The 22,517-nt window shown below is 46.0% G+C and overlaps 1 protein-coding gene across 1 annotated transcript in view; it reads right to left on the bottom strand.

The window, feature by feature from the left end:
* Window positions 1-316: 316 nt before the first annotated feature.
* ISM1 (isthmin 1) overlaps window positions 317-22,517 on the bottom strand; it is an 81,459-nt gene continuing 59,258 nt past the window's right edge. The window contains exons 3-6 of the mRNA XM_004061821.5: window positions 21,098-21,362; window positions 12,325-12,468; window positions 8,527-8,616; window positions 317-2,019 (exon numbers count right to left, since the gene is read on the bottom strand). Of these exons, the coding sequence (XP_004061869.1) occupies window positions 1,502-2,019; window positions 8,527-8,616; window positions 12,325-12,468; window positions 21,098-21,362 (1,017 nt within the window). The 3' untranslated portion in view covers window positions 317-1,501. The remainder of the gene's footprint in view (window positions 2,020-8,526; window positions 8,617-12,324; window positions 12,469-21,097; window positions 21,363-22,517) is intronic.

The raw sequence follows: 22,517 nt of genomic DNA, 5'->3' as shown, positions 1-22,517 counted from the left end.
TATAATTGTAATTGCAGAATTTTCTGTGGAAGTGGCCCTGCTCATCTGGGCTGTCTTAAGCCTTTGCTCTGGTTTGGCTTCCTTAGGTCTGGGCGGGCAAAAAGTCACACATGTGTCAATGGGCCTCAGCCTCCTGGGGGTTGGGTAGATGATTTTGGTGCCAAGGATGCCATGACTTACACTACCCACAATCATGTCAATCAATGAATGAGCCTTTTATTCCCACCTGGGTTGAAATTTTCTTTCCCCTGCCTTGAAGTCTTGCTTCACATGGGCTATTTATGGCATTTGTATCATAAATGAAGGATGCAGGTAACACCTTTTATTATGATTTTATTATATACTCTCTTTTACTAGAATTTTGCAAAGTAAAATATTGAATAAGAACCAACTTTATTTTTTCTAAGTTCTACCCCATAGGACCAGGTCATATTAACAATTGCTTGATGCACAGTAATCCGTGACTCAATAAATACTTTACAAAAATAATGCAGTTTTTTTTGTTTTCTTAAAACATAAAAAATTAAGATTCCCCAGATTGACCCTCCCCCCCTTTTATATTTATTTATTGGGGATATATTGGTAGATGAAAAAATTGTTAAAATAGTATTAAAATAGGTGAAATGCGGTCCATTATCTTTTTCCCATTTGTTTTGTTGTTTTCCTTTGGAAAAGTGCTACTTCTTGTTTTTACGTCTGAACTTGGCTGCAGTCTTCTGAACCTGCTAGGACATGAGCAGAAATTCCACTGTTTTGGGGCCGTTTAGCAGAATGATAGCATTATGATAATATTGATCTTTTATTTTAAAACCTATTTAAAACCAGTCCTCAGCTTTGTTCCTAAAATATCATATTCCCTACCCAGTCTGAAGAAGAGACTTTTGGAATCTGAGACTCCAGCAAGGTGCCTCATGACCAAATAACATTTGGTTTAAGGTGGGCGTTTACATGTTTTGATATATTTCCATTGCATTATTTTTAAAGAAATAAATTCCAAAATTCCTTTTCTCTTCCACTTCCCTAAGTCTCTTTCTTTCTGATCTCTCACAGACGTGATTAGTTTCACCACAACTCCAGAGAAAAGGTTACGCTTAAGTCACATTTGTATTAAATAAGTTATATATAAAAACTGCTTATAACGTTTACAACCTCAGTCTCTTTCCCCCTTTGCCTCTCTTTGAAACTCTGGATCCGGGTGTGAATTGAGTCGCACCCACTGTGGCTTCCAGGTTCTTCTGGCTTCCAAGTTGTCCCCATCCTTCTGCCCACATCGCTCCCCAGAGGCACTTTCAAGGAGCTCTGCAGATGGCGAGGGCGGCTTCACAAGGCAGTCCCCTGGGCATGGCACACGCCCCTAGCGTAATGTATGAGAAATACTCATGTGGTATATACAAATATACACGACCGCAGCTAAGAAGGTCTCGGCGCCAGTCGGCCCGTCAGTGCAGCACGTGTGTGCTCCAGAACCAGAGGCAGCGTCCTCCACCTCATCCCAGTCTCTTTAATACTCCCTGGCCTCTTGGAACTGCTTGATGTAGTCCTCGTCCGAGGGGCTCTCTGTGCACTTCTGTCCGTTGTTGGGAGGCCGGGCCTCGTTATACCTGCTCCAGTCACCCTTGCAGATAATCCAGGGCAGGACGTCCACCTTGTAGTGGAGCTCCGCGGAGAACTCGGTGCTGATGAGGTTGGGCGTGCCCGCCCCCTTGCCCCTGGTGATGAGCTGCATGTTGTCGCCGTAGCAGCAGTGCTGTGCCGCCAGCGTGGTGCTCTCCAGGGACAGCATGGAGCGGATGCAGTACCGGGCAGTGGGCTTGTAGATCTCCAGCTTCTCCTTGGGCCCGCTGGCGTCCTTCCAGCGGAAGTCCTTGCGCTTGATGCGGTCGAAGATGTCGGCCGTGCTGTAGGCCACCTCAGTGGGGTAGGAGCAGGGGCAGCTGGGCAGGTCATTCATCACCTTGTGCATGTACTTCTTTAAGAATTCGCTTTTGCAGCTCATCCAGCGCTCACAGCTGTCTGTGTCTGGAAAAGGCCAAAGAGAAACCCTCTCACCGCATGTACAACCGGCCCACAGGAGGTGCTTCAAGGAGCATGTGACACCAGGCTGCTCCTGAGGGCCCGCAGGAGGACACTAAAGTCAACAACTCCCTAAAGTCAACAACTCCTGTCCTAGAGCCAGACACCCCTGCAGCCCCCTGGAACCATCAGAGGTGGATGGCCGTTCTCACTTCCCTTGAACTTGGGAACTTCATTATTCACAAGACTTCCTCCAAATGCCCCACTTTATATTATGAAATTTTCAGACACACAGAAAAGTAGAGAATATTCTTATACAATGACTACCCATATTTCATCACCTGGATTTAACTATTATTATATTTGTTTTATCTTTTAAAAAATGTTGTGGAAATATATAATGTTACCTCTAAATTTTAGTAAGCATCTACAAAAAAGAGGATATTTTCCTAGATAACCGTGATCCGATTATCACTCCTAACAAACTTAAGCATTCAGAATTATTTGAATCTCCCCTCTAAATAAGTGATGAGGCCAGGCACGGTGGCATATGCCTGTAATCCCAGCACTTTGGGAGGCTGAGGCGGGCGGATCATCTTAAAACACTGAGGTCAGGAGTTTAAGACCAGCCTGGCCAACAAGGTGAAACCCCGTCTCTACTAAAAATACACAATATTAGCCAGGTGTTGTGGCATGTGCCTGTAATCCCAGCTACTCAGGAGGCTGAGGCAGGAGAATCGCTTGAACCTGGGAGGCAGAGGTTGCAGTGAGCTGAGATTGCACCACTGCACTCCAGCCTGAGCAACACAGCAAGACTCTGTCTCAATAAACAAATAAATAAATCAATAATAAAAATAAAAAATAAAAATATAAAGAAATAAGTGATGATGTGATGGAAAAGGCCGCAAAGGAAGATTTACAGGACTCAGTTTTGATTTTGCCACATGTGGACTGGTTCCCCCAGCCTCTTAACCTTAGGCATGTAACTGTCGCTGTCTGCAAATTCACATGGCAAGGCGCCTCAAAGAGGAAGGAGCCCGGGGCACTTACTTTTAGGGAGCTTAAGATTTGGGTCACAGGCCAGTGACCTGTAGGCCTGGGTCAAAATCTACCCCCAGAAGGGTTGTGTTTGGTTCTTTCAGTATTAAAAATAATTGATTAGTTGCCAATATTTAAGAATTAGGTTATTCCAATTATAAATGTGGATTCCTGGCTTTATTTGAAAAACCAAAAGATCGAACTACGCTGATCCTGCATTCTCCCATGGGAACAACTGATCCTGTGAACAGGTGAATGGTGACCCCTCCATGGACAGGGCCAAAGGTCCCCAGCTCAGCACAGCTCCTACTTGATCCTTTCATTTATGGGTGATCTCTTGGTCCCTCAGTCATCTGAGTCCAGGACTTCAGGTTTAGTGAGTCTCAGGTTTCGTGAATGTCTTAATTTGGGTTACCCCAGACCCTGAGACAAAAAAATTCCAGTGAAAATGATTTTTTGGGAAGTGATTTCAGGAAACAGAGGCAGGGGAGCAGGGGAATTAGAGAAGGGAGAGCAGCTAATACAGGGTGTGGAGCAAACAAGTAACCACTGTAAGGAACTGGTAACTCCCACTGGGATCTGGGAAACCGCATAGAGAACATGCCTCAGCATTTTCCTATCTGAGACAATGTTAAACTTTACCCAAGCCCTGTGATCCTGGAAAACAGTGAAGGTTAGGAGTCCCCCAGCCCTTCCGCATTCTGGAAAACAGCTTACTGCAAAGAACGCCCTTTCCCCATAGGACTTAGAAAAGACTCACAGAGGTCTGCTTTGTTCACCTGTGACAAGGCCAGAAGCACAAATTCCCTTTCTTTGCCTCAAAAACTGCTTGCCCTCACTGATTGATCAGGACAAAATGCATCTTTTTTTTGGCGGGGGGCGAGGCGGTGAGTGGATGGAGTCTCACTATGTCACCCAGGCTAGAATGCAGTGGCATGATCTCAGCTCACTGCAACCTCTGCTGTCCGGGTTCAAGCAATTCTCCTGCCTCAGTCTCCCGAGTAGCGGGGAATACTGGCACCTGCCACCGTGCCCGGCTAATTTTTGTATTTTTAGTAGAGACGGGGTTTCACCACGTTGGCCAGGTTGGTCTTGAACTCCTGACCTCAAGATCCATCCACCTCGGACTCCCAAAGTGCTGGGATTACAGGTGTGAGCCGCCACGCCTGGCTGACAAAATGCATCTTAGCCAAACTTTGATTAAGCTTCTCTCCTTCACCCAGGTCCCCGGACTTTGGCCCACCCTCAGCCTAAACCAGCACAGCCCCTCCTTAAGGGTCCCTTTTGGAAAGAGACTGGCTTCAGGGTAGAGCATTCTCCCATCTACTATCTGATCATGCCACCCTTTCATCTCACTTTCCCTTATTTACTTCTCTATAAAAGGAAACCCTCCTTGCCTAACCTTGAGATGCTTGCAGATCTTATGGTCACAGCGTTCATCCCATTGCAATAATAGGGAGATAACATCCCTTGCCTCCCTGCAATAATCCTTTAAATAAAGCCTCTCCTTACTGAGTCCGGATTTGTTTTTATTGATGGGGATCTGAGTTTTTATCCACCGGCTTCCATTCATCACTGACAGGGGACTGGTCCTGGATTTCCAGCTAGGAATGCCCTGTGCATTCATGTGCAGCTGGGCTCGGGTCCAGAGAAAGACCTCAGGCAAAGGCACAGAGGGGTTGCCAGTTGGAGGTGCAGGGACATGCTGTGGGTGGAGGAAATGTGGGCTGGTCACCAACAGCCCAGTGAGTGGGTGGGTCATCTGCCCCAGTGAGCTGCGATGGGTAAGATGAGGCATATCTAAGGAAGCCAACTGTGGTGGAATGTGGGGCGCGTTAAGGGAGGCAAAGGCAAAAAGCCCCAGGGGTGTCCAAAAATGCAAGGTCATTTCTAGCAGGGGAAGTCAGGGTTGCTTCAAGGAGCATGTGACACCAGGTTGCTCCTGAGCCATGTCAGGGCCGTGTGACAGCCACAAGTGTCCTGCTCAGAGCTCCTACAAGGGAACCTGCTGTGGGTGCTTTGCTGACCAGCAGCCTCCAGGTTGCACCTTTGGATCTATCGTGATTTTAACATCCGCCCTCTGGCTGCTCTCAGCCAATGACTGAGCGTGGTAGGGGAACCGCCCGACAAGGGACTCCTCCAACAGGCAACTTTTGCTGGGATTCCCAGTCAGCATGGCGAGCCTGCCTTCCTTTCTTCTTTTGTAGGAGTCAGGCATGCACCTCCATCTGAAAGCTCTCCCTGCCTAGTCCTGCTGCCTTCCTCTTTATCTTTCCTGGGCGTTTCCTCAAAAAATCTCTTGCATGCCTAATCCCATCTTGGTGTCTGGGTCTTGGAGGTGTCTAATGGACACAGACTGCAATAGCATTGATGGGGGAAGGACAAGGGAAGGCTCTCCAGGTAGCATTCATTGTGCAAACTAAGGTTATGCAGGAAAAAATCTGCTGGGGATGTCTGGGGCTGGGGCATGACATGTTCAGTTTCATGGGAGCAGAAGGTATAGGAATATAAGATTGTTGGTGTCAGATCATGGCGGTCTTGTTCAGTTTAGGCTGGTTCAGTGGGTACTAGGGAGCCATGGAAAGTTTGTGAGTGATAGTGAGCTATTAACTGAGCTGTGCAGTAAGAAAATGAATTCAGAGCCGATAATGATGGGGAGGGTCCAGGTGAGATACTCTGGGAGGAAACAGCAGGTGGGATCAGAAGAGGTCAGAGAGTTACAGCTGCCAGGCCTTGGTGGCTGGTGGACTTTGGAGTAAAGAGAGGAAGACATCAGGAGTGACTCCAGCTCTGACCCAGGAGCCTGGGAGGCTGGTGGTGGTATGGGTGGAAATCACACGGTCAGGGTGAGGGGCAGCTGGCACGAGGGCTTTGGGCACTTATCAATAGAACGAGGAAGAGACAAATTGGGCATGTCTTATGAACTCAGAAAGGCCTGGCGAAAGGCAAAGTGTGGGATCGCATGCTAAACAGCCTGGGATTGAATTGCAACGCAACTTTCAGGAGCTCTGTGACTTGAGTGAGGTATTTTACCTTGCTGTGCTTCAGTTTTCTCATCTGTAATTTGGGCATAAAAATAGCACTTCTCTCATAAAGTTGCAAAGAGGATTAAGTGGGAGGGAACCTAGAGGGTGCACCCAAGAGTACTGAGGTGCTGCCAGCTGGGATAGGCTGTGGCTGTGGCCTCCTCTCTGAGTAGTCATTGAGAGAATGAAAGTTCAATCTTTCCACTCTGCTTGTACCTTTGCAAGCAGTCCCTCACCAAAGGCTCCTCAGTTACCTAACTTGAGTGTGCCATGTTCTTTCCTGCCTGGACCCTGACTGAGACACCATGTCTACTCAGCTCTGGTGTCCTTAGCCACATGCCAATGTGGCTTTGTGCATCTGGGCTGTGTTCTGCAAAACAGCTAGATGCTGCCTGCCTGTGGGGTGTGATATGAAGAGTCCTGAGAAACTTTCTATCTCAGAAGAATGCCTTTAAGGTTCTACCACTTTATGTCAAAGTCTTGCCTTTAAAGTCATTTCTATTTTTCAGTCAAATGCATTGTATTTGCAGACGGTTCCTGTTAAATGCAATTTGACCATATGTGTGTGAAGGGACTGGAGGGTTGAGGTGGAGGCCCTAGCGACACTGAATTTCCAAACTGCATCCAATTTGGCTCATAGACATTTCTGATTGGATTTGTTTTTAAAATAAATTTCTATCAAGCATTTAAAAAATTAAGATATAATCTGGCAAAATCAAGATTTCAGGCCTCTCTTAGAAACCCAGAACATCTGGCAATACTGGGTGGGTATTCATTCCATGGCGGCCACATCATGGCCGACCCTTTGGATAAAGCTTTTCATTTTGTCGCAGTCCCTACCATTCTCTACTGTCCCCGACACTGTAGCTGTTTCATTTTCTTTTCTTTTTTTTCTTTTTCTTTCTTTTCTTTTTTTGACATGGAGTTTCGCTCTTGTTGCCCAAGCTGGAGTGCAATGGTGTGATCTTGGCTCACTGCAACCTCCACCTCCTGGGTTCCAGTGATTCTCCTGCCTCAGCCTCCAGAGTAGCTGGGATTACAGGCACCTGCCACTAAGCCCAGCTAATTTTTGTATTTTCAGTAGAGATGGGGTTTCCCCATGTTGGCCAGGCTGGTCTCGAACTCCTGGCCTCAGGTGATCCACCCGCCTCAGCCTCCCAAAGTGCTGGGATTACAGGTGTGAGTCACTGTGCCCAGACCATTTTCTTTTCATCACAGTGCTGGACCATTATTTTCCTCCAGACTTTCTTATTTGTCTTTCCTTTTATTCGAGACTTGTTCTACTGAGATGCTTACCTGACCCCATTACCTGACCCCATTACCTGACCCCAATAGGCATTTGAGGAACATTTTTGTTCACAAAATTAGCTCCCAAATTGCAGGGCTATGAAAAAAAAAAGACTCAGGACTGCTAAATTTTGACTGAGGAGGCAGGGCAGAGGTGAAGAGGCTAAGTAAGAACTTTCGGGTAGCTAAAAGATATGGGACAGAAGGAATTTTACCCTTCTACAATCCTTAAGTATATAGAGAAGCACATAAACCTATTTTTAAAAAGTAAGCTTGCACCTTGCACCTGAAGAGTCACTTTCCAGTTTGTTTGGTTTACATTTATTGCATTTGCTCTACCATTTTCTAGTGGACAAGTAGCAAACTGTACCAAAGGTTTATGAAGAATTCTTTTTTTTTTTTTTTTTTTTTTTTTTGAGACGGAGTCTCGCTCTGTCACCCTGGCTGGAGTGCTGGAGTGCAGTGGCGCGATCTCAGCTCACTGCAACCTCCGCCTCCTGGGTTCACACCATTCTCCTGCCTCAGCCTCCCGAGTAGCTGGGACTACAGGCGCCTGCCACCACGCCCAGCTAATTTTTTTGTATTTTTAGTAGAGACGGGGTTTCACCGTGTTAGCCAGGATGGTCTCGATCTCCTGACCTCGTGATCTGCCCGCCTCAGCCTCCCAAAGTGCTGGGATTATAGGCATGACCCACCGCGCCTGGCCCGGTTTATAAAAAATTCTTGCAGGGGATGGAGGTGCAATATTTTGAGAAAATCTCCTCTTTCCCTCCCTCCCTCTGCTGGAGAACTGAGGGCACCATTTCTTGATTTTCTTGAGGACGCTCAATGAAGGCTGAGTAAGAACAGATTCCATGTGACTGGAGCCCCTGCTATGGGCTTATTCTGTGCTAAGAGGAGAGACAGGTCCCCATCTGCCTCTGGCTGTGAAGGCTGCATAGAGAGCAGAGTGAACACAGAAGCGCTCGGTCCGGTGGAGGAGGCTCAGGACTGTTTTCTCTTGCTTGAAGTATATTCAGCAAGCAAGACACATGCTGGGAGCACTGGACCCCAGAAAAGGAAAATGAAACATTTACGTGGATCCAAGGATGGCATTGCAAAAGCAAAAGGAATCTCCGAGGCACTAAGTCAATATTTGGATTAAAAAAGAAAAAAATCTTACCAACTTCAAACAGTTTGGTGGCATTAAACTCCTCGCTTCCCGCAAGCAGACTCACTTCGGTGGCAGCTGTCCTAAAAGTGTCTTCAATTCCTAAACACAGACAAGAGCTCATTTTTCCATCATTACATGGAAAAAGTTATCTCCCCCACCCCAACAATAAAAAAATAAATACACCTGAACAAAGCCTTTTTTGTATTCATTACTACTCACGGGCAGAAACTTGCCAACAGAGGAAACAGTAAAAAGCAGGTCGTAGTGCAGAAACTATATTAAAACCCCAGATACATTGGCAGCGTGAAATCAGATCCAAATGTGCCTGAATAAGTCCTAGGAACTCACTCACTGAGCCCAGGGATGGGGTTTTGGGCAGTGGGGGACACATGTCAGGATGGTGTCAGGGTGACAAACTAAACCAGAGGCAGTAGAACGTAGTGGTTAATACCTTGTTCTTAATGACTGACTGTGTGCGTTGAAATCATTACTAGCCACATGACCTTGGGGTAGCCAGTGAACTTTTGTGTGCCTCAGTTTTTACATCTGTAAATGGGAAGAACAAATTGCCCTACCTCCTAGAGTTGAAATAATGAAATGAGATGGTGTAAAGAAAGTACTTAGAGCAGCAAGTGGGAAGTGTTAGGTGATAGTTTTCCCTTGAATATTTGTCTAGCTCATTCTTTGTCTAGCTCACTGAGGATGCTACAATGCATAGCCAAGAAGAGTTATCTCATATTCTAGGACACTTAGCATTGTTGGTGATGCTTCAGAAAGAAAAAGCTGGGCTTCTCATAATTTGCTCTGAGGAACTGAACCCAGCTCTACTCAAACTTACTGGCTCACCCAAACTACCACCCCTAACCAAGCTTCCTTTACAATCAGGAATCCGGTGCAAGCTAAAGCAATAAGAGGAGGAGGGAGAGAGGCACTGTGGTGACATTTGCTGGTGAGCCTTGGCCTTCCCTGCTGGTTTCCCTGACTTGATTTCCTTTAAGGGGCTCTCTCTGATTTTATGTGAGGCACCTCAAACTTATTTGCAGGGTTGACCTACAGGACAAACTTTTACAGTGTAATAACTGCCAGGCCAGGGAGACTTTGCCCCATGAGTCTTTCCAGGAAAGCTGGGAATCAACGAATCAAACAAGTAAAGAGATCCTTAAAAACGAAATCCTTCATGTTCCAAGGGAGCCCAGAAAAGCTGCAATAGCCAGGAACTGAGAGGCAGAAAGGATGCGAGGAGGGTGAGGACACACGAGAAGAAAAGGTATGAAGAGGGCTCCTGGCCACACTGCTCTCCGCGGTGACAGAAAACAAGAAGGAAACATTTGTAAATGGAGGCAGAGGGGAGCCTTCCCCTGACAAGGCACTTAAATCTACCACCTTGAGTCTGGATGTGAGCTCTGGAAGAGAAAACAAGAGGCAAGCCCCCAAACCTTGACTTCAAATGCTATCTGTGTCCCTGTGTGGCTGATTCCAATACCCTTCTCTTGGTAAAGACCAAAGAGTTTAATGATTAAGAATATGAACTCTGTAATCAGACTGTCCGGATTCAAATTCCAGGTTGATCACTTGCTTTCTGTGTGACTCTAGGCAAGTTAATCCTCTATGCCTCAGTTACTACAGCTGTCGAATGAGTACAATCATAAATACCTATTTCATAAAGTTATTGTGAACATTAAACAAAATAATACCTACAAGGACTTTAGCCATTTGCTTGACACTTAAGTATGCAAAAAATCTTCTTCATCATCATCTATTTTATTTTTTCTTCTTCACCTTTATCTTCATTTTCTTTCTTTCTTTCTTTCTTTTTTTGTTTTGAGACGGAGTCTTGCTCTGTCGCCCAGGCTGGAGTGCAGTGGCCCGATCTCGGCTCACTTGGCTCACTGCAAGCTCCGCCTCCCGGGTTCCTGCCATTCTCCTGCCTCAGCCTCCCGAGTAGCTGGGACTACAGGCGCCCGCCACCACGCCCGACTAATTTTTTGTATTTTTAGTAGAGACGGCGTTTCGCCGTGTTAGCCAGGATGGTCTCGATCTCCTGACCTCATGATCTGCCCGCCTCGGCCTCCCAAAGTGCTGGGATTACAGGCATGAGCCACCGCGCCAGGCAGTCTTCATTTTCTTTTGCCTCATCTTTTTACCTTCATCATTATTTTCTTTTACTTCATATTCTTCTTCTCTTTTTCATTTCCTTCCTGTTTCCCTCTTCCTCCTCCTCATATTGTTATTATTTATTGCTTATTTCTACACATCCAGATTCCACCCACCAGGCTTCCAACTCAGCTCATCCTAATGAGCATGGGAAAGTCAGGAAAAGCACCGTAATGGTTGCTCCACTGTTTTGAAATCCATCTGCATGGCTGACATGGAGCCAGAACCGCCACTTCTTGCATTTCAGCCCCGTTTTCTACGTGTCCCCTTTTGCTAACATACACATTCATTCCAATCTGATTCTTCCTCCCTCTCCTCAGAAACGCCTTTGTGCTTTCATTTCTCCTTTGTTCCAAATGTCTCTGGTTGGAGAACAGAGTGTCTAGAGGTAGAAAAAGGAAGTCTGGGGTGTAAGGATCAGATTTTCTGTCTCTGAAATTTTTTTCAGCCAAAGCCATTTGGAATGTGTGGTTTCTTGAAAGGCTCTAAGATATTATTTTAGGCTGGTATTCTACCTGGCAATGGGAAATACATAGTAAGACTATACACCAGGAGTTACTAAGCCTTTTTTAAAGGGTCAGAGGGTAAATATTTTAGGTTTTGTGGGTCACATATGGTCTTGGTTGCAGCTTCCTCCTCCTCCTCCCCCTCCTCCTCCTCCTCTTCCTCCTCCTCCTCCTCCTCTTCCTCCATGCCCTTCTCCTTCTCTTCTTCCTCCTCCTTCTCTTTCTTCTTCTCTTCACGACAGTTTAAAAATGTATGGGACACACAAAAACAGGTCTCGAGCCAGACCTGGCCATAGTTTGACAACCACTGCTATAGTCAATCACAATTATTGTTGACTCTCAACATGACCTCTCACCAAGTGTGCAATTAGTTTAGTTTTTGAAGCACTGACAATACAGTATAAAGTGACAGTTAACTACCAAGACGCCCCAGGTTGCGCTCCTGGGAGCCTTTGGCAACTCTCTGGTATTACCGGTGGGGCTGTCTTTTTCCTGTAGATGGTTGTCAAGCCTCTCATCCTGGCTTCCTCATCAGACCATGAGTGTCTGCCTTCTGTTTCTCTTCAAGGGACAACAAATCCCACATCAAAAACCCAATCTAACCAGAGTCCCTCCTCTAAATTAAATAAGTACAATGCGACATTGTCTTTTAGGTCACGGCCACTGCAATTGTGCATAAGACTCAGAAAATCCATTCAGCTCATCAATTATCTCCTGACTCACTCTGGTCAGAAGTCTTATTAGAAAAGTAGTTACATCTTGCCTCATGCCTGTAATCCCAGCACTTTGGGAGGCTGAGGCGGGCGGATCACAAGGTCAGGAATTTGAGACCAACCTGGCCAACATGGTGAAACCCCTTCTCTACTTAAAAAACTACAAAAATTAGCCAGGCATGGTGGCATGTGCCTGTAATCCCAGCTACTCAGGAGGCTGAGGCAGGAGAATTGCTTGAACCCAGGAGGTGGAGATTGCAGTGAGCTGAGATTGTGCCACTGCACTCCAGCCTGGGCGACAGGGAGAGACTCCGTCTCAAAAAAAAGAAAAGAAAAGTAGTGCATCTTTTTAAAAGACAATTTCACTAAGTTTTTAACAATAAATTAAAAAGCTTTCCCCTTGAACTTGGAGCTACACACTCAGGTAAACGCACCTGGGCAGTTTGGACGGTCACAGGTCCTCGATTCTGTTGCAGTGCACGCGTAGCCACAAGACCGGGTCCGTTTCTGGTTGCCGTTCCCGCAGGTGACGCTGCAGACAGACCAGAGACTCCAGTCACCCTCACCATCTGTGGAATCTGGAAGACAGCCAGGGAGATGGTCATCAACTTTGGCCAAAGAGTCTCCCAATCTCCCCATTAAGCAGCCTGTCAATTATTCACTTCTATCCTTCTTGCTGTGGGAGGGGATTGCTGGAGAGGACTTTTCAGCTGGAGCTAAAAGGTTTACAGCTCCAGGGCTCATTTAGGGATCAGCTTTGTGACAGCAAGGAGGTTTTGGGCACTGTGGTGATCTGTACATCCCTAGAAAGTGCCCAGAAAACACTTACTGAGAATGCATACATTTGCACAGCATGGGGTAATATGCTAGGCAGTTTCCAAAGGTAACCACCCTTAGTTCCTTCCCTCTCTGTGCTTATAGCCTCTCATTGACATACAGAGAGAAAGAGAGAGAGAGAGAGGAGAACCTATTTTCTCTAGAATCTGGGCTGGCCTTGACCTTAAGGCCTGGCAGCTTCTGACTTTTGCTTTGGGGAATCCAGTTACTGTGAAAGATGTTCATGCTAGACCTGTGAATTATGGGACATCACATGGACAGAGAGGAGCCACATGGACTACAGACACCAGACATGTAAGCAAAGCCTTCTCAAGCCTTCTAGCCATTCCCAGTGGACAGCTGAATGCAGCTGTTGCCATCAGGAGCAGAGTACCTACCCAGTGGCCCTGCCTGAACTCCTGAGCCACAGGATCATGAGAAATAATAAGCGGTTGTTGTTTTAAGCCACCAACTTTGGGATATTTTGTTACATGTAGCAATAGATTACCGATACATTAATGGTGAAGCTAGAGATGATCCCTCAAGGTCATTATTCAACATCCATCCAGTGAATACCTATTGAAGCCTTTTTGTATGTCAGGCACAATTCTTGGTATATGAGATACACTATTAAGTACAACTTTCAAAGATCCTTGCCTTGGAGGAACTAATATTTTAGTGAGAAAAGAGAAACAATCATCAATAAACACAAAAAACAAGTGAATTAGATGGCATGTTAGAAATTGATGAGCGGTGTGCAAAAAGGAAAAGTATGCCAGGAAATAGGGGGGCTTGGAGGTGAGAGGTGTGGGAGAGGGTGGTACCCTATTGATATGGTTTGGCTCTGTCTCCCCACCCACATCTTACCTTGAATTGTAATAATTCCTATGTGTCAAGAGTGGGGCCAGCTGGAGGTAACTGAATCATGGGGGCAGTTTCCCCATGCTGTTTTCCCCATGTGGCAGTGAATAAGTCTCACGAGATCTGATGGTTTTATAAATGGGAGTTCCCCTGCACAAACTCTCTCTTGCCTGACACCATGTAAGATGTCCCTTTGCTCTTCCTTTGCCTTCCACCATGATTGTGAGGCCTCCCCAGCCATGTGGAACTGTGAGTCCATTAAATCTCTTTCCTTTATAAATTACCCAGTCTCGGGTATGTCTTTATGAGCAGTATGAGAATAGACTAATACACCTATCAAACTGAGTTCCTCTTATCAAAAGTAAAGTCTTGGAGTGGTAGGATGCCTGGTTCAAGGTCATTGGGTTAACAGAAAGGAAAGCAGGGCTCTGGCCCCAAGCCCTTTCTCTCTAAAGCGTGATTCTTTCTGCAGTACCTCTGCTCTGTGACAGTTTCTCCTGGTTTACCCAGATCTTCCTATGGCCTTGGGGCCTCTGCTGCTGCCAAGAGTGGAGCTAAAGGCATGCCCCTTGCCTGGAGGGAGTACCCTCTGTTCATAACAGGTCGTGGCGATTGTTATTACATAGGCCCAGCAGGAATGTAGTCCACACATGTTTCTACCTGAAATGTGGGCCCGTGCCAGCCTTCCAGGCTGTTGTTTACATGGCATTCACTCTGAATATGCCTCAGGCAAACACAGGGCTGTGGAGCCTCCTCAGTCCACTAAGTGGAATTGGAGGAGCGGGGTGGTGGGGGGTGGATTTCATGGTTGTGTCCTCCTCCCTAACTCTGAGTGGAGAGCTTGCTCCCATCTTATCTGCCCCCCGGGGCCCCATCTATTTTCCTCCCAATCCCCAAAAAAGAATTTTTCTGAACGTTGATTTTTCTCCTAAGAAATGGTTTTCCAACCACTCAGCTAAGCAGATGTTTGAAACTAATGCTCTGTGTCAGGAAATTCGGCTGCCTTCCCTGGCATTAGCTTCTTTCATCTCCACCATCTCTTATTAGGTATCACACAGTAGGACTGGAGAAACCACTCAGGTAGGAGCAGTCGCTGCTCCCACCAAGAACTTTGCAGTCTGGTGTCTCTCAGTCACCTCCCCAAGAGCACCAGAGAGGTGCCTGGAACAAGCACACAACTGCACACTTCTCAGAGAAGCATCCAGGTGCAGCGGGTCATACGCACATGAGCACTCACCCAGCCACATCCTGCACACACCACCGAGGCCAGATTTTGTTAAAGGGAATAACAGCTAAAAAAAGGTCAAAAGTAAAGATTATAATGTTTTTATACTCATAAAAAGGGGGAATGAGTAAGTCAGAAGAAATCTTCTTAAATCCCCTAGGTAGAGTTTACATCACCTGTGGGGTGGGTACCAGCATAAGACATAACCCAATGATGCCAAATGGTGTTCTTGGCTTTGCAAAAGCAAAGGGACCTCCACTATCCAGAAATCTCATGCAGCCTGGCCTCCCCATTATCGCAAGGTAGAGAGCAAATTTGGAGAGACATCACCCCTGAACTTTGAGATTTTAGCATTAAACTATCTATTTTAGCATTAAACTCTCTTGTGTTGGAATCCCTGCATGAGGCACTTTCTTGTTATAGTTTCTTGGATCTAAATTATTAAATGTTAATACTGTGTCCGATTATGTGAAAAATCATGCCCATAATTCCTCTTTCCAAATCCATGCCCTTGGCTACTCCCCTCTCGGGCTGAGTCCAGGATGGGCCACATGACTTGCTTTGGCCAATGGGATAATAGCAAATAGGATGCCAGCTGAGGTATACAAAGTGCCCATGCATTCCATCTTGCTGCAGGGAACTCTTCCCCCAAGCGTGAAGTGCCTAGGCTAGCCTCCTGGAGGGGGAGGGAGCAGTGGAGAGAGGCCCCAGCCATCTCAATACAGCATCTACACAGCTGGGCACCCCTCATTGTGAGTGAGGCCAGCCTAAACCATCCAGCCCCAGCCAAGCCAGACCAGACCAGACCAGAAGAGTCCAGACAACCCATGGACTTGTGAGGGAGAGAACTCTTTCATTCCTTTAATTTTGCGGTTGGCTTTTTTTTTCCTTTCTTTTTTATTTTTTAAGCTGTTTCGAGGTTTCACTCTGTCACCTAGGCTGGAGTGCAGCGGCACCATCATGGCTCATTGCAGCCCTGAATTCCTGGGCTCAAGCAATCCTCTTGCCTCAGCCTCCTGAGTAGCTGGGACTACAGGCATGTGCCAACATGCCTGGCCAAAGTTTTCAAAAAAATTTTGTAGAGATGAGGTTTCACTATGTTGCCCAGGCTAGCCTTGAAATCCTGGCTTCAGGCAATCCTCCTGCCTTGGCCTCCCAAAGTGCCGGGATTACAGACATGCGTCACCATGCCTGGCCTGGGGGTGGTTTTCTGAGCAGCAAAAGCTAACTATTACAAATACCCCATAAAACCCTCCCTAAAATATGCTCTCTAGACAGCTGCCAGACTCTGAAGCCATCAAGGATTTATTATTGCAGTAAGTGGCTTTCTCCACATCTTTATTTTAAATGCTCACAAAGCCATTTTATTTCCAAACATTTTTTTCATATGGGTCCCCCGAAGTTAGGCATAGAACTCGCCATGTGGCTAATTATTTCTATTGAGGCTGGCAATGAAGTAAAACTGCCTCCTAGGAAGAAGTATGTATGTGAGCTCACTCCCCTGAAGCTTTCACAGCACACGGGCCCCCATCAATGTCCTGGCAAAGACCCTCCTCTTGGGGATTTCTATTTGTTTAATGTCTTTGAAGAACAGAAAGGGCATTTCTGACAGGGACAAATCATTGAGGGCAGTGCTCCTTTCTGCTATAATAAAACAAGCCTGTTCTCAGTTGCTCACCTACCAGGGGCCACTGCTCAGAGCAGAAAATGAATGTGAGCAGCTATAATCACAAAGATAATGACAACGGCAGGAAAAAACAGTTCCTGGGAGCATCTATATGGTGCTTTGACAGCCCCTGGCTGTGACATCAAATAACTCAAGGAGGAAATAAAACTATCCCGAGTGCAGTGGGCTGAGAGCTGGGTTTCAAGGATGCCACTGGAGTTTTAAAGTAGTCCTTTCTTAGTTTCAGGGCACTAGCATCCTGTGGGCCAGTCATAGTGGTGGGGCAACTGAAGTGACTTGGGTCTTGAGTTGGCCACTAGTAAACCTGCACCACTAATCCTAGATGACAGTGTCTACCGATTACTGAGGGCTTGCTTTAACCAGCTGCCCTGTCGATCTACTGATTTAACTCCTACAACAACCCTGTGAGGTAGGTGGAAACATCCTCTTTTTATGGACAGGGAGACTGAGGCTCAGAGAGGTTAAGGTACTTGCCTAAGGTCACACAGCTCAAACTAGGCTGAGCTGGAATTAGATCTAAGATCTGTCTGCTCCCACCGTATCCTGTTCCATAGCTTGGTATTCTAGCAGTTTTGATTCTGGCCCACGTTGCTCTGGCTTTAAGATACGCTCTTACGTGGCCATAATTAAACATTATAAAGAAAAACCACTGAAAAAAAATCACTGTGAAATCTATTAAAATAGGGTTATGACCAGTCAGAGAATTTCAAAGAACTGAGTCCTAACCCAAGTAACAATAAGCAGTACCTATGTAATTTCATTATGTGGGCTATTCTAAACAATTCTGGAAATGGTATACTACGGTTAGACCAAAAAATATTTATTTGGAACTCTCCCTTTGCCCTGGATACCCCAAGTATCTACACAGAAGAGATTTAAAATGCAGCATCTCAAACACATACTTTCCACAGTTGAGCTGACTCACAGCATCATCACATCTGTGTTTTCATCATCACAAGTGGGGTCTGTCTTCTGTTGTGTATTTTGTAATTCATTCTACAGAGGCCATTGTATCCTACATGTATTTCACCTAGGATTTTTAGAAATAATCCTTGCAGACAAATATATAAATTCTTACTAAAAATTCTACCTTCAAAATTCTGAGATCTACCTCCTCCACAAAGGCCAGCTCCTGTGGCAATTTTAGCCTGTCTCAGACGAGGCTGCACGCCCCGAGATACAGTGACTTGCACTGCTTTGCTATTGCATGAACCTCTCCTTCCTGGGTGATATGTTCTCTGTTTCCTCCACAACAGCACACAATATAGGGATAAATACTTAGAAATTGCTTGAAGTTTCCTGTTGACTGCAATAAAAGTGGGTCCGTGGGATTAAAATCCCAGCACTTTTGGAGGCTGAGGTGGGAGGACTGCTTGAGCCCAGGAGTTGGAGGCTTCAGTGAGCTATGATCGCACCACTGCACTCCAGCCTGGGCAACAGGGCAAGACTCCATGTCTTAAAAAAATTAAATAAATAAAAAATAAAACAGAAAGAAAAGGGGAATTCTCAGTTTATCTGATGCTGTATGGAATTCTGGAAAAGATGAATTCCAGAATGTGGGCTGTCCTGGGAAGCAGTGATCACTCATTCATTCATTCTGCCAAATGCTACTGAGCACCTACAATGGGCGTAGAGTTTTGCTACTCAAAGTGTGGTCGGAGGGCCAGCAGTCTCAGCTTCACCGAGGCTTCTGCCCTTTTCTTATACCTACTGCATCGAAGGTGCATTTTAACGAGGCCCGGGGCTATTCATGTGCCCATGAAAGTCTGAGAAGCACTGCTTTAGAGGTACTGTACGGAACATGACTTTATTTATAAAGTAGCAACCCCGATGTCCAGTCTAATGATGGGGAAGATACTAGGAGGCACTTTGAAATAATACAAGATGGAGCTTCTCCATGGCCCAGGCATGCTACGAGCTCCTGATGTGAGGAGCTCAGTGGTACTCTAGGTCTAGGAGGCTGGGGGTGAGGGTGGCTGAGGTAGCCACAGTAACTGCCCCAGGGCAAATTCTAGCCTCAAGATGGAAATAGAGGGGGTGTTCTTAATGCTCATAAATTCAGCAAACTGTACTCTGTAAAGGCTTTAGATGAAAAAGTTGTTTCTAGTGGTGGTCTTCAAACTTCAGGGTGCAAGAGAATCATCTGGTGGCCTTGACTGAAAAAGGAAAGAAACAAAGATGCAAACAACAGACTCCAGGTCTCACTTCTAGACCTTCTCATTCAGGAGATGGAGAGCAGTGGCCTTCAACCCGGGCTGAACAATGAAGACATCCTCGGAGCTTTAAAAGACAACGATGCCTGGGACCCATATTCAGAGATCCCAATTCAACTGGTCTGGGGAGAAGTCTAGGCATCGGGATTTAAAAAAATTCCCCAGGTGAGTATAATGAGCAATCTAGGTGGAGAACCATTCATCTCAAACAGAGGTGCTCAGTGCAGCAGAGTGCCTGGAGGGCTTGTTCAGACGGATTTCTGGGTCCCACTCCAGAGTTTCTGACTCAGTAGGTCTGGAGTCAGGCTTGAAACATTTGCATTTCCACGTGATGCTAGTGGTGCTGGTTCTGGGGGCCACACTTTGAGGACTACTGGTACATAAGGAAGGGGCTGCAGCCCAGAATTGGCATTTTTAAACATGCAACTGAATGATTCTGATGCCAGGTGTCTGAGCTCTACTCTTAGAAACAATGTTCTGTGCGGGCTGGGCAAACAGGTGAAGCCACAAACGCTGTGCAATCTCAGGCTGGCATCAAGCGGTCCTCTGTGCTTCTCTCACTCAGTGGCACTGATCTTTTCCTTCCATTCCTATCTTCCAACCTAAGCACTCATTTCTAGATCCTTCTACTGTCCTAAGTGGTGTGCTACTTTTTTCCCCAGAAAGGCAGAATTGTATAGTGGTCAAGAGGACAGATTCTGGACCCAGACTGCCTGGGGTGAATCTCAGGTCTTAGCCCTCCAGGTTAAATTGCTTAAGTTTTCCAGGCTTTAGTTTTCCCATCTGTAAAGTGCAGTATCTGCTTCAGAGAGCTGATTTAATGAAATAGTGTATGTGAAACGCCATGAACAGGGACTAGTGCATGGTAAGTACTGTTTAAATGTTGGCTATTATCCCAAGTCTTTCCTCTTGGAAAGCAGATAACTTGACTTCCTTTGGGAAAGGTGAAGGTTTCATGAGCCTGCTGGCTAGAAGGGACATCCCTTCTAGAGTTCTCTTTCAGTTCCCCTGGCATTTGATGTACATCTCTACCATGGCACTATTTTGCTCTGTTGGTTAATTTTCTCCCTTGGTCCACAGATTGGTGAGATCTGTTCTGGGGACAAACTATGCCTTGCTCATTTTTGTACCCAGCATAGTGCTGGACACAACATTTGCTCTTAATAAATGTGTTGGTTGAACAACTGATGATGTGGCAAAAAAATATTTTTGTCTTGCTCTTTTGCAAGTTGCTTAGAATTCTCTATTAATGAGATGAAATGACTCTCTAATATACAATTGGTCTATCTGTTGAAAAATGGGGATAAAGGTTAGCATGCAAATGGTACAAGACAAGTCATCCTCTTCATTTACTGCTCACTCCAAAGTCCACTGATGGTGAAGCCACAAGAAAATCATGATGATGGGTGCATTTGTAAGACATTAAATATTCTTATAACAAACTGCCTGATTCCCCAAAAAATCTGACCAGATGCTTGCTAAATTGGGTTCCTCTTTTTCTTGGACACACAGAGAATACATTTCCCAGCCTCCCTTGCACCAAGGTGGGGCCATGTGACCAGGTCTTCCCAACAGAATTTCAGTAGATCTGACGTGTGTCACCTCCAGGCTGAGGGCCTTATGAGTGTGTGTTCCTTCTCCAGGCTCCCTTTCTTTCCCTGGACACCAGCTGGGCACAGAATATCCAGGGGATAACTCTCAGGCCCTAACAGTTGGTGGAACTCCAAAATGGGAGGAGGCTGGATCCCGGAATGACTGAGTGGAGCTGAGTTCTCCTACCCAACTCAAGTGAGAAATGAACTTTTATTATTTTAACTCACTGAATTTGGAAGGTGTTACCTCACTTATCCTACTCCCAAAACACAGGAAACCAAAGTCCCAACTTGGAGTTTTGAAATATATTGGGGGAGGGGTTACTTTGAAGACCTGAGACACACACGTCCATGTGGATTCCCAAGGACCACTCCACTGCCAATATCAAACATAACACAGTTGTCTGGTCAGAGGAAGCAGCCGTACATATCTCTTTTACTACATTGATTTTCAGGATGAATTTTTACAGTAAAAAATACAGGAAGTTAATTGGAGAATTTCTTCATTTTTAGAAATAAAACTGAAATTTGAGGGGCGGGGGAGGCAGAAAGAACCCCAAAGATCCTAAAAAAAAAATCTCTTCGGATAATTGGTATAGTGATTATGATTTGATTTAAAATTATAGTCTTTCCAGAAAAATGTGGCTGCTGGTGCCTCCTTGGGGCTTCTGTGGAACAGAGCCTTTGTGAGGTTTGCCTCACAGAAGACCAAAAGCCACATGCTCTAAGCAGGGTTTTGCTTGGCTCCATGTCCAAGGCATCATCCTCATTTATTCTTCCCACCAATTTTATATTACTAGGTGGTAAACTCACCATATTCTGGCTGATCTTTGGTTTCAAAAGTCCGGTGGCCTGGGGCTGTATGGTCCCACCCCCTGGGGGGGTTGAGGAAGTTGCTGTCATCTGAGGTACTGTCGTACTTGTAGTCCTGGTCCCCGCTGTTTGCCCTGGCCAAGGACAGGGACCTCTGCCACCAGGCCCGCCAGTCGGGGGATGGGACTGACCAGCTGGGCTTATTCTCCGGATGCTGATCTTTATCTGCTTCAGAGTCAGGACCGTCGACCACCTCTATGGTGACCTGAAGAATTCAGAACAGGCCGGGGTCAATGTGGAGTCAACAGCCTCCAAGCTACGTGACCCTTGGAAGAAAGTCTGAGAGGGCAGAGGGAAATGATGGATGCATCCCTTGTGAAGGAAAGCTGAGATTGCATGGCGATACACAGTGGAAAACCTCCAGGGATGGTCCACAAGAATTCCACGACTAGATGGAACATGGCCTCGGGTTGGGAGGGGAAAATTCATCACTAGAGTGCCTGATTTACTGATGACTAAAAACTTAATAGCTGGAAACAATGACTGTTGGATTGCTGTGGGTTAGGAATTTGAGTAGAGCTGAGCCTGGAGAGTTTGTCTCTCCTCCATGTGGTATTGAGAAGCCTGTCACTCAGGAAGTAAACATGTACTATATTTGTTCCTGAAGTGATACCAGAATAATCATATTATAATAAAACATAACATTTATGAACACAAACTCTATACCAGGCACTATCCTAAATGCTCCACCTGTATTATTTAACTCCTGTAAAGACCTCCCATCTGTGTTTTTGTGTGCCACATCTCCCACTGAGAGAGGTGGAGCCCATTTCTCCTCCCTGGAGATCTGCATTAGCCATGTGATTTACTCTGTCCAGCAGAATGGGCAGGAGTGGAATGGTGACAGGTATTAACAGAGGCCTTACAGCTTTCATTTTCATTCTCTTGGAATGTTTTAACCGCTATGTAAGGAAGCTTAGCCTAGACCACTACATGTGTAGAGACCATGTAAAGAGAGAGGCTGCACGGAGGAGAACCAAGGTCCCTCAGCCCACGTCTAGCTCTGAGGCCTCAGTCATGTGAGTAGGGCCATCGTGGATCTTCCAGCCTCAATTGGGTCACTCTAGCCAACAACACATGGAGCAGAGACGAGCTCTCCCAGCTGAGTCCCAGTCAAATTCCTGACCCACAACAATCCCGTGGTCATTGTCTCAAACTATTAAGTTTTGAGATGATTGCCAGATAACTTTTACCACCAGGGAAAACTGGTGCACAGAGACATCAACAACTTGCCTAAAGTCACAGGGCTAGTAAGTGGCAGACATGGGGAGTCTGGTTCTAGAGCCCATGCTGTCCCTAACTTTGCCACACTGTCTCTCAAAAAGTAAGTGACAGAGCTACTGTCTCCTCATGAGACCAA

This window comes from Gorilla gorilla, chromosome 21 (genome assembly GCF_029281585.2).
Source record: "Gorilla gorilla gorilla isolate KB3781 chromosome 21, NHGRI_mGorGor1-v2.1_pri, whole genome shotgun sequence".
NCBI classification, from domain to species: Eukaryota; Metazoa; Chordata; class Mammalia; order Primates; family Hominidae; genus Gorilla; species Gorilla gorilla.
This window is presented reverse-complemented; position numbering and strand designations above follow the sequence as displayed.